The 13,233-nt window shown below is 40.9% G+C and overlaps 1 protein-coding gene across 6 annotated transcripts in view; it reads left to right on the top strand.

The window, feature by feature from the left end:
• LOC126337083 (organic cation transporter protein-like) overlaps nt 1-13,233 on the top strand; it is a 307,774-nt gene that overhangs the window by 203,759 nt on the left and 90,782 nt on the right. For all 6 annotated transcript variants that reach the window (XM_050001432.1, XM_050001437.1, XM_050001433.1 and 3 more), the window contains one exon: nt 412-552. In XM_050001432.1, coding sequence (XP_049857389.1) covers nt 412-552 — 141 coding nt within the window. The remainder of the gene's footprint in view (nt 1-411; nt 553-13,233) is intronic.

Genomic DNA, 13,233 nt, shown 5'->3' with positions numbered 1-13,233 from the left:
TAGCAGCAGCACTGTTCCGGACTGAAGCGCCTAGAAACACTCAGCCACAGCAGCCGGCTGCTGTCTCCCATACCCTCCTTTACAGTATAAGTTATTCATTAATTTCTTATACTTACCTTTAGTGTTGGATAATTTAGCACCTCTTCCTTCATTGTTTTCTTCATCCTTCTTTCTCGCTTATATTTTGTGTGGTTTATGTAGAGAAGCATTTTAAGTGGAGTCCTTCCATTTTCTGAAGTGGTGGATATGCAGTATTTTGTTTCATTTTCTCCTGAATGAAGTTCATTCCTGTTCTAAAAGCAATATCTTTTTAATGCTGTCACTTTAGTTAGAGCTGTACAAGTTCCATTAACATTATTTTCTAATACTTGCTTCTATTAAGCATACTCACTGTGCCTGTTTTTATTACAGGGAACAAGACGACAACCCTGCAAATCCAGTGTGGACTCAAATGCAACATTAATGTCATCTTTTGAAGCCCGTGATGCCAAACTGACAGCAGCCTGTGAGCATTTTGAATTTTCTGATGGCTTCTACAGCATAATTGATCAGGTACCATGAATTTTATCATTAATGCCATAGTTGATAAATGTTTCATAGAACTGGTGAGATACTGGTATACTGGTGCTACTGTATCAGTTGTAACATCAAGCGACATTATGAATTGTCATTTTTTTTATCCAGTTAATCCACGTATAAAATAGGAAACTATAGCTTATATATGATGAAATCTTCTTGGGCTGCCATCCAGCTTGCTGTGTCAAAATTCCTCAATGTTTCAATGAGTTCCATTCTCACCATCCTCTGATGAAGTGTCGAGATGGAGCTGGTGTTCCACATAACACATGACAGGCAGCTGTGTCTCCCTACCCTTCCCCCAGGTGCAGGGTCTGCCAACTGGAGGTAACAGCACACCACATTTCAGCTCTTGATATGTTCAGTCTTGCCCAGACTCATGAAGTGTCAACTGATGAGTGCATTCCTGACTTATAGCTTGTTTTCTTCATGATGCTTGGTTCCATACAAAACGTAATGGGCAGCCCTCATCCTTGTTTATGAGTTTGTCATGGAGACTTATCTTGATTGATTCTTTGATGATGCTCTCCCTAAAGCCACTAGCTGGGCAAAACATTTTTTTTTTTCTAAAATTCAAACATATGCCCCTGACACATTCTGTGTTCTGGCACTGCTGATTTATCTTTATATCCCAGACATACACATCTAATGTATTCCATGCAGCATTGAAAGATGCAGTGCTGTGTTTGCCTGGTGCACCGGTAACCACACTTGCAAGAGATGCTATTTATACCAGATATTTGCGGTTGTAGTTTGTTCTTTACCAAGCCAAACATAATTTTTTTTGTTCTTATTGGTGGTCAAAAGATGATAGTCTTGATGTTGTTTTTCCACCAATTCTTGCAATTTTGGCTGACAAAGGCCCAATATAGGGGGTAAAGGAGAGTTTAACTTCCTCTTTCTTCACTTCTTCTTTGCGGATGGAAATGTCACTTATTTATTTTAGTGTACCTCTAAAATGTCCTTCACTTTACCGGTTTTGGCAAAATACATTATGTTGCAGTTCAGCTGGGAGGCTGCCTTTGTCTCAGACTGTGAGTGCCCTGCATACTAGAGCCATTAGAACTACATACCACTGCACCAGATAATGACAGATTGTTGCATAAAGATACAGATCTGTGTGTGTCTTCTTTCTATTAACAGCATCTCCTAGAGTTCTATCTGCTTTTCATTTTACTAGAATGTCAAAAACTGGAAGGCTTCCATTGTCTTGTAGCTCCATAGTGAAGTGTATGTTTTGACAGACACTATTCAGGATCTCTCTACAATGTTCCACACAGCAGATGTGACATCCATGTAACAGGAAAAGTTTTAGGTTTGAGCTGTTCAGCTTTTAGTGCCATCTCCTTGAAGTGCTCCATATAGAGACTGGTAATCCTGAGTACAAGTGGCTAGCACACAGTTTCTCCATTGACCTGTTCATAGAACTCTCCATCACATTTGAAGTAGGTTGTGGTGACTACATATTTAAACTGATTCGCTGTTTGAGACTCAAAATGATCTGCTAAGAGTACCAAGGTGTGTTGATGTGGTACTCAGTTGAAAAGAGATGTTATGTCAAAGTTCACCAGCAAATAGCCCTTCTGCAGCCACATCTCTTTCAGTAAGGCCACAAATATGGCAAAGTTCCTCACATGACAGGTTTTAGAAGTGAGGCTAGATACTTGGTCACTCAGTATGTGAGTGCATTAATGGTTTCACTATAGGACACAGTGGAATACCTTCTGTATGAATTTTAGGCAGTCCCTACAAGTGTGGAGGTCCTGGATCCTTTGGATAGAGCTGCTTCATATCTTCCTTTGTTAGAGCTGACTTGGAAAGCAAAGTTACTGTTTTTATTGTCACCTTCTTAAGCTTCCTGTAGGCTGGATTCTGTCATTTTGAATCACAAATAGTGATTCTGTTTCAATATGTACTAATATACACTGAAGCACCATGCATATTCAAACACAGAGATATGTAAACTGGCAGAATATGGCACTGTGGTCAGCAACACCTATATATGACAACAAGTGCCTGGTACAGTTAGATTGGTTACTGCTGCTATAGTGGCATGTTATAAAGATTTAAGTGAGTTTGAACGTGGTGTTATACTCAGAGCATGAGTGATGGGACACAGCATCTCCAAGGTAGTGACGAAGTGGGGATTTTCCATACCGCCTTTTCATGAATGTACCATGAATATCTGGAATCCGGTAAAACATCAAATCTCCAACATTGCTGTGGCTGGAGAAAGATCCTGCAAGAAAAGGACCAAAGAGGACTGAAGAGAACCATTCAGTGTGACAGAAGTGCAATCCTTCTGCATATTGCTGCAGTTTTCAATGCTGGGTCATCAGCAAGTGTCAGCATGCAAATCATTCAATGAAACATCATCGATATGGGCTTTTGGAGCCAAAGGCCCACTCATGTATCCTTGGTGACTGCATGACACAAAGCTTTATGTGGTGCCTGGGCCCTTGAACACTGACATTGGACTGTTGATGACTGGAAACGTATTGGCTGATCGTACGAGTCTCGTTTCAAATTGTATCAAATGGATGGACATGTACGGGTATGGAGACAACTTCATGAATCCATGGAACCTACATGTCAACAGGGAACCATTCAATCTGCAGAGTCTGTGTGATGGTGTGGGGCATGTGTAGTTGGAGTGATATGGGACCCGTGATACATCTAGATATGACTCTGACAGGTGACATGTACGTAAGCATCCTGTCTGATCACCTGCTTCCATTCATGTCCATTGTACATTTCGACAGACTTGGGCAATTACAGCAGGACAATGTGACATCCCACACATCCACAATTTTTGCAGAATGGCTTCAGGAACATTCTTCTGAGCTTAAACACTTCCGCTGGCCACCAAACTCCCCAGATATGAATATTGTTGACATTATCTGGGATGCCTTGCAGTATGCTGTGCAGAAGAGATCTCCACGCCCTCATACAGATTGATGGACAGACCTGCTTTCATTGTGTCAGTTCCCTCCAGCACTACCACAGATACTAGTTGAGTCCATGCCATGGTGGCACTTCTGCATGCTCGCGGGGGCCCTACGTGATATTAGACACATGTACCAGTTTCTTTGACTCTTCAGTGTATGTACTAACCTACTTCAGATATGATTGGGAGTTCTATGGACGAGTCAGTGGAGCAGCAATAGGCTCACCATTTTCCCTCAGAATTGCCAATTTCTGTTTGGAGCTCTTTGAGAAAATGGCACTAAAAATTACACAGCTCAAACATAAACACCTCTTCCATTACATGGATGACACCTTTGTTGTGTGAAAAAATGGCAGAGAAACTCTGAATGAGCTTCTGGTCCACCTGAACAGCACCCATCAAATAATACGGTTCACTATGGAGCCAGAATACAATGGATGACTTCCAGTTTTGAACACTCTGTTATAACCTTTAATCACCAATATTGCGTGGATATTCAAACACTCTCACTTAGGAACAATCTGGTTACATGATATCAACTCAGTATCTCGTATTCGACTGCCGTGCTGTGACGTGCGGCCGGCGCCGTTCGTAGCTAGGTGGCGCTCCCACGCTCAGCCAAGTTGTGGAGCGCCTCTACCGCCGTTTGCGCGTACTGTCATGGTGGCACTGTTAAATGTGGTGGCACTGTCACAACACACTCTAATAAGAAGAAAATCAAAGGGTACAGTAGAACATGCTGTCTATAGAAAGGAGACCTGTACAGATCTGTACTTTCACACAACAAGCTTTCATTGTATGGTACAGTGGTACACATTTCGAACAACTCTAGCTCACAGGGCACATGCCATTTGTGACAAAGACAGCAACATCTTAGAGATGTATTTCACCGAAATGGGTGTAGCAAAATACAAATGAGATTGCATTGAAGCAAATGAATGATACAGCCATCTGTAAAGGTGAAGTAGAGAGAATGGAAGAGAAACTCACTTTTATCCCCTATATTGAGTCTCCCTCAGCCAAAATTGTGAGACCTCTCAGAAAGAAACATCAAGGCCATCTTTTGACCACCATGAAAAATGAAAGATACACATGCCTTGATATAGGACAAACTAAAACTGCAAATATCTGGTATACATAGCATCTCTTGCAAGTGTGACCACCAGAACATTGGGCAAACACACCACTGTGTCTTGGAATGCTGCATCGATCACATTAGATCCAAATGTGTGAGGCATAAAGATAAATCAGTAGTGCTAGAGCACAGCTTCAGTGAGAGACATACATTCAAATTTGAGAGAACTACGAATGTTGTGCCTAGCTATTGGCTTTAGGGAGAACACCATCAAAGAATCAGTTGAGATAAGACACCATGACACTCTCATCAATAGGGACAAGAACTACCAGCTATGTTAAGCATGGAATCCAGCACTAGCAGCTATGAGCCAAGAATGTGCCCAGCACTTAGTGAGTCTGCGCAAGACTAAATGCACCAACAGTCGAAAGGCGGCCCACATTACCCATATATACACTCTGGTGTATACACTCTGGTGTATACACTCTGGAGTATATATGGGATGTTCGCACCATCTTGACACTTCACCAGAAAATGATGAGGTTGTCACTCATGGAAATGTTGCAAAATTTCATTGCAGCCACCCAGTCTGAGAATATTTCGTCAGTTGTACATGCCAGGCAAGCCTTCAGTCACATATTTATTGTTGCGAATGATTTCAGCTGTGGAAATGGAATAACTAGTTCATAGATGCCTATGCTTGCAATGAATTAGACCTAACATCACAAGGAAATGGGAAATTTTAAATTTATGTCCTATTCATAAAAGGTAATAGGAATAAATTACATGCATAAACTACACTTAAGAACAAATGAAAACTATTAAGGAATATATACCTAACATTACTGCTGGGAATGTGAGTAAATAAACTCACTTATAAACTACTAAATGCTGATGTTCACTCAATCTCCTGAGTAGTCTCACCCAAAATGAGCAATAAAAATGGTTCCTTCATCTTGTACAGAACATGAAGCGCTTGTTTCAAAAATTTTGACTGTAACCAATAAGAATGAAAGTATCAATAAAGTTCTTGGATGATGTAAACTTGACAATAGAATTTAATACTCAACTTTTGGATCTTAATGTCTGCTTTACTGCTGATGTCTTATTTCCATAACATGTTGCTGTAAGAAACTGTACCAGCTTTGCCACACTGTGGAAAGCATCAGTGAAAGTTCAGAAGTTGCAAATAATTATTTTATTATTGGGTAGGTGGTGTGTAGTTATGGACAATTGGCATTACAAATTGACATCTTGACTCTGAAAACTGTCTATGATCTGCATAATGAAAGTGCTGTTGAAAATCCATTTATACTTTTACTATCAACCAACAGTATTGTTTAAGATGCAAATTTACAAAATTACAGTAGGAAATTAATGTGCAGAGATGAACTGTGGACAGTATGTATGTATAGGTAGTTTGTGGAATAAAGAATCTAGAAACATGAGACGCAATAATACCAATGCAAATTATATTTCTTTAATTTATACACAGAATATAAGTTCTGTTGTTTTCCTAACATACCTGGGAGTTTCAAAATAAAAATGCTTTCATCTAATAGTAGCTACAGAGTTCAAAATTATTGCTAGGGCTGAAATTTCTCCTGAATTACAAACTTTTGTATGCTGCTACTAGTGCATGTGAGTGTTAGTGCACTGAGTGTGGTGTCACTGTGTGTATATGTTTGAATCGGACGTCAAGTGTATCAGTGGGGAGGGGGTGGTCACTGGAGGCTACTTGTGGGTGACGTGCGTGTGGCGTGGTCTCTGCTGTGCTGTCTGCCAGCTACTGGTGCATCTACATGTGTGAAGCAGAGCTGACTTAACCCTCTCTATGTTCACCTAGTTGTACCATTCACATGTTCTTCAGTGTCTCATAATGTGTGGATTCACAAGAGGCTTATGTCTGTTATTGTTCAGAAGTTTATGATTAAAGCCATATTTGTATTACTTGGATCAGTTTTATGTATTACATGGTTACTACAAAGCAATGTTGCAAATATAAATTCTAGTGAACATTGGTAGTCATGAAAGAATTTGACTAATTAGGGGCTTCAGTGTTAAGAAAAACCTACCAATTACAGAGTAAATATTAAGCATACTTGAGTCTGATGTAGTCATGAGCTTTATGTTTGGCTCCTAACCAGAACTTCCTTTTTAACTGCTGCATAATTCACATAGCAGTTAGTATCAAACTGTAATATTCGACAGACTGACAATATTTTGTATGCATATCTGAGGCTTAAATGGCTCTTCAGAGGGTGTGCTGTAACACCACCACCCCCAAAGAGGCTTGTGCAACTTTTACTGTTGGACAAGGTTCTTTGTGAATACACATAACCATAAACAAACACTTATAATAAATTATAAATTCAAGTTTACAAACAGTATTACATACTTTCCATTATGCAGTATTTTCTTCAAGAAAGTTTCATGACTTTGACATTGTCACACCTTCTTTGGTCCTTCTGTTGTGCTGTTTGATCAATATTTTTTCTGAAAAAATCTATCTCAATTAGTTCTGTCACATTTGTGATTTGTCGTTGTTGTTGTCTTCAGTCCTGAGACTGGTTTGATGCAGCTACTCTACCCTGTGCAAGCTTCTTCATCTCCCAGTACGTATTGCAGCCTACATCCCTCTGAATCTGCTTAGTATATTCATCTCTTGGTCTCCCTCTGCGATTTTTATCCTCCAAAGACATATTCAAACGAGATAACAAGATGAGTAGTGATGAATTACAAACTTGGATAGTGGAACTGCAGACCCTATCAAATTTGTGCTGATGCAAAACTAAAACGTCATGCAGTTCTACTAACCCGATTTGTAATTCACCACTGCTCATCTTGTCAAACACTCGAATATAAATAAATATATATAATAGAAAGAAACATTCCACATGGGAAAAAATATATTAAAAAAGATGCTGTGACTTACCGAACAGGAAGGTGCTGGTAGATAGACACAATAAAAAACACACAAACACATATATTGCGCGCGCGCACACACACACACACACACACACACACGCACACACACACACACACACACACACACACACATATATATCTATCTGCACATATACAGACACAAGCAGATATATATATATTAAAAATAAAGATTCCAAGACTTACCAAGCGGGAAAGCGCCGGCAGACAGGCACATGAACAAAACACACAAACACTCACACAGAATTACAAGCTTTCGCAACTGGCAGTTGCTTCGTCAGGAAGGAAGGAAGGAGAGGGAAAAATGAAAGGGTGTGGGTTTTAAGGGAGAGGGTAAGGAGTCATTCCAATCCCGGGAGCGGAAAGACTTCCCTTAGGGGAAAAAAAGGACAGGTGTACACTCGCGCACACACACACACACATATCCATCCGCACATACACAGACACAAGCAGACATATTTAAAGGCAAAGAGTTAAGGGCAGAGATGTCAGTCGAGGCGGAAGTACAGAGGCAAAGAAGTTGTTGAAAGACAGGTGAGGTATGAGCGGCGGCAACTTGAAATTAGCGGAGGTTGAGGCCTGGCGGATATCGAGAAGAGAGGATATACTGAAGGGCGAGTTCCCATCTCCGGAGTTCGGATAGGTAGGTGTTGGTGGGAAGTATCCAGATAACTCGGACGGTGTAACACTGTGCCAAGATGTGCTGGCCGTGCATCAAGGCATGTTTAGCCACAGGGTGATCCTCATTACCAACAAACACTGTCTGCCTGTGTCCATTCATGCGAATGGACAGTTTGTTGCTGGTCATTCCCACATAGAAAGCATCACAGTGCAGGCAGGTCAGTTGGTAAATCACGTGGGTGCTTTCACATGTGGCTCTCCCTTTGATTGTGTACACCTTCCGGGTTACAGGACTGGAGTAGGTGGTGGTGGGAGGGTGCATAGGACAGGTTTTACACCGGGGGCGGTTGCAAGGGTAGGAGCCAGAGGGTAGGGGAGGTGGTTTGGGGATTTCATAGGGATGAACCAAGAGGTTACGAAGGTTAGGTGGACGGCGGAAAGACACTCTTGGTGGAGTGGGGAGGATTTCATGAAGGATGGATCTCATTTCGGGGCAGGATTTTAGGAAGTCGTATCCCTGCTGGAGAGCCACATTCAAGGTCTGATCCAGTCCTGGGAAGTATTCTGTTACAAGTGGGGCACTTTTGGGGTTCTTCTGTGAGAGGTTCTGGGTTTGAGGGGATGAGGAAGTGGCTCTGGTTATCTGCTTCTGTACCAGGTTGGGAGGGTAGTTGCGGGATGCGAAAGCTGTTTTCAGGTTGTTGGTGTAATGGTCGAGGGATTCAGGACTGGAGCAGATTCGTTTGCCACGAAGGCCTAGGCTGTAGGGAAGGGACCGTTTGATATGGAATGGGTGGCAGCTGTCATAATGGAGGTACTGTTGCTTGTTGGTGGGTTTGATGTGGACGGATGTGTGCAGCTGGCCATTGGACAGATGGAGGTCAACATCTAGGAAAGTGGCATGGGATTTGGAGTAGGACCAGGTGAATCTGATGGAACCAAAGGAGTTGAGGTTGGAGAGGAAATTCTGGAGTTGTTCTTCACTGTGAGTCCAGATCATGAAGATGTCATCAATAAATCTGTACCAAACTTTGGGTTGGCAGGCTTGGGTAACCAAGAAGGCTTCCTCTAAGCGACCCATAAATAGGTTGGCATACGAGGGGGCCATCCTGGTACCCATGGCTGTTCCCTTTAATTGTTGGTTATTTAGGGAACAGCCATGGGTACCAGGATGGCCCCCTCGTATGCCAACCTATTTATGGGTCGCTTAGAGGAAGCCTTCTTGGTTACCCAAGCCTGCCAACCCAAAGTTTGGTACAGATTTATTGATGACATCTTCATGATCTGGACTCACAGTGAAGAACAACTCCAGAATTTCCTCTCCAACCTCAACTCCTTTGGTTCCATCAGATTCACCTGGTCCTACTCCAAATCCCATGCCACTTTCCTAGATGTTGACCTCCATCTGTCCAATGGCCAGCTGCACACATCCGTCCACATCAAACCCACCAACAAGCAACAGTACCTCCATTATGACAGCTGCCACCCATTCCATATCAAACGGTCCCTTCCCTACAGCCTAGGCCTTCGTGGCAAACGAATCTGCTCCAGTCCTGAATCCCTCGACCATTACACCAACAACCTGAAAACAGCTTTCGCATCCCGCAACTACCCTCCCAACCTGGTACAGAAGCAGATAACCAGAGCCACTTCCTCATCCCCTCAAACCCAGAACCTCTCACAGAAGAACCCCAAAAGTGCCCCACTTGTAACAGAATACTTCCCAGGACTGGATCAGACCTTGAATGTGGCTCTCCAGCAGGGATACGACTTCCTAAAATCCTGCCCCGAAATGAGATCCATCCTTCATGAAATCCTCCCCACTCCACCAAGAGTGTCTTTCCGCCGTCCACCTAACCTTCGTAACCTCTTGGTTCATCCCTATGAAATCCCCAAACCACCTCCCCTACCCTCTGGCTCCTACCCTTGCAACCGCCTCCGGTGTAAAACCTGTCCTATGCACCCTCCCACCACCACCTACTCCAGTCCTGTAACCCGGAAGGTGTACACAATCAAAGGGAGAGCCACATGTGAAAGCACCCACGTGATTTACCAACTGACCTGCCTGCACTGTGATGCTTTCTATGTGGGAATGACCAGCAACAAACTGTCCATTCGCATGAATGGACACAGGCAGACAGTGTTTGTTGGTAATGAGGATCACCCTGTGGCTAAACATGCCTTGATGCACGGCCAGCACATCTTGGCACAGTGTTACACCGTCCGAGTTATCTGGATACTTCCCACCAACACCTACCTATCCGAACTCCGGAGATGGGAACTCGCCCTTCAGTATATCCTCTCTTCTCGATATCCGCCAGGCCTCAACCTCCGCTAATTTCAAGTTGCCGCCGCTCATACCTCACCTGTCTTTCAACAACTTCTTTGCCTCTGTACTTCCGCCTCGACTGACATCTCTGCCCTTAACTCTTTGCCTTTAAATATGTCTGCTTGTGTCTGTGTATGTGCGGATGGATATGTGTGTGTGTGTGTGTGCGCGAGTGTACACCTGTCCTTTTTTTCCCCTAAGGGAAGTCTTTCCGCTCCCGGGATTGGAATGACTCCTTACCCTCTCCCTTAAAACCCACACCCTTTCATTTTTCCCTCTCCTTCCTTCCTTCCTGACGAAGCAACTGCCAGTTGCGAAAGCTTGTAATTCTGTGTGTGTGTTTGTGTGTTTTGTTCATGTGCCTGTCTGCCGGCGCTTTCCCGCTTGGTAAGTCTTGGAATCTTTATTTTTAATATATTTTTCCCATGTGGAAGTTTCTTTCAAAACGAAGATTCCAAGACTTACCAAGCGGGAAAGTGTCGGCAGACAGGCACATGAACAAAACACACAAACACACACACAGAATTACTAGTTTTCGCAACTGATGGTTGCTTCTTCAGGAAGGAGAGGGAAAGACGAAAGGATGTGGGTTTTAAGGGAGAGGGTAAGGAGTCATTCCAATCCCGGGAGCGGAAAGACTTCCCTTAGGGGAAAAAAAAAAGGACAGGTGTACACTCGCACACACACACATATCCATCCGCACATACACAGACACAAGCAGACATGTCTGCTTGTGTGAGTGTAAAGATATATTGTGAGTGTAAAGATGAAATACGTGTAATCACTATATATATATATATATATATATATATATATATATATATATATATATATATATATATATATATATTTCCAAGTGGGAAACACAAATAATTCAGCAACAAACAATGTTTCATGAATAATGTAGTGTATTACAACTTCAAATGAAACTGTTTACCAAAAATATTCAGAAAATTAGGTCAATTCAGTTCCTACCTTCAAAACAAGCACAGCAAAGCATATTATATAAATTATGTCATAAATCAATGAGGTAATTGTTCATATATATATATGTAGTTTTTTATTGAAGTTCAGCTTGGACTTTGAAAATTATGATGAAAACAAGTAAGTATATGTATATCTCTTCTACAACTTAAGTCTTGTAGTACAGATACTTTATCAAATAAACTCGGAAGGTTGCATTATATTCATATTTGGTCTTACATAGCAATTTCCCAACTCAATCCCTGGTTAATCCTTCACTAGACATAGTATTCTTCTGCTAGCAGGCTATGATAGACATCATATCTTCATAAAGAGTATAACAGTATCTAATGTCAGTTCATATACCCATCCAGACATCTTTTGGATATGACCAGTTTCTAGTACTTGTCTTCTACCCTAAAGTATATAAATTTGGATGAAGTGAAGAAGGCATAACTGAATCAATTGTACTTAGCTCTTTGATGATGAAGTTTTGATGATAGTTCGTAAAGCTGCCGCTTTTTCTTCTTCTTGGGCAAGCTATTAAAAATAGGTTCTGGTAGTAGGTTTAAGTTGCTGTTTGCATTTAAAAAACAATCTTTGCCATGATGTCATTTTCCATCAGATGATTTAGTTGTAAATTCTGATACACTTTCACAACTGATTACAGTATTCACATATATTAGTGATGACAAAGGTTTATAAAGTGATCCTTTAATACACTTCTGCTTTCATGCATCCCTGACAACAAAGTGCATTGTCTGTCACGATATGTTGAAGATCTCGTAACCTTCCAGGTTCAGGCTGGAGTTGTTATTCTGATTTTAGTTTATAGACTTTTGAGACAGGTTGATGTCATTTTAAAAACTAGAAAATGGTGAAACATAGAGCTTGCGAATAATTCCTACAATAACTAATGTTAATTATTTATGGGAATATGATGTATATATTGTGTTGACAATGGTATACTTAATTTGATTTGGGCGTGTTTTCCTCTCTGATAGTCAAACAAGTGTTTTGCAGTTTTGGATTTTCTATGAATAGATTACATCTGTTTTATGTTCCCTGTCAGGATATACAAATAATAGCAGTAATTTTGGTGTGAACAGTTTTGAGAATGTACTGTGTTTTTGAATTCAGAATTATGAAAAGCAATTTTCATATTTCAAATTTGGCTATTTTTTGTTTGGGGTAGAGCTGACAAAAACTAGGAAGCATTTCATTGTCTTTGTCTCCTAAATTTTTGAGTGAGCATTATGTTCCAAAAGATAATCTAATAAATACTTCAATGTTATTGGACTATTTGTAACTTTTGTCTTTTAGTTTCTTATTGAAAATAACATGGCTATTTTTTAATGTTCCTACTCAGAGGTTTGTTTACATGTAATATCTGTTTTGCCTGTTTCAGAAATTTATGTCTTCTTGATAACTGTTCAGTTGCAAATTTAGTTGTAAGCTTCATTGAAGATAATTTTCAAAAAGCTGAAAAATTTGTATTGTATTTCTTGTCTATAGAACTTATAGGGTGTCTATGGATGATACCTATGGAAAAAATATTGTATGAATGGTTTGAACAGATTGTAAAGATAAACAAGAAAGTCTTACTGAATCTATTGATACCATATCCTTAATGTTATAAGTAGTGTATAAATGTAATATAATTTATTGCATCAATGTGCATTCTGAACTTGACACTTTTTCACCAGGTATCGAGCACATCTAGTAGTGAATGTCATATCCAATATAAATCTCAAATTAACTGATCCAAAACTTTTA

Source organism: Schistocerca gregaria, chromosome 2 (genome assembly GCF_023897955.1).
Source record: "Schistocerca gregaria isolate iqSchGreg1 chromosome 2, iqSchGreg1.2, whole genome shotgun sequence".
Lineage (NCBI taxonomy): Eukaryota > Metazoa > Arthropoda > Insecta > Orthoptera > Acrididae > Schistocerca > Schistocerca gregaria.
The sequence above is the reverse complement of the archived record's forward strand: the minus strand, read 5'-3'. Positions and strand labels throughout refer to the sequence as shown.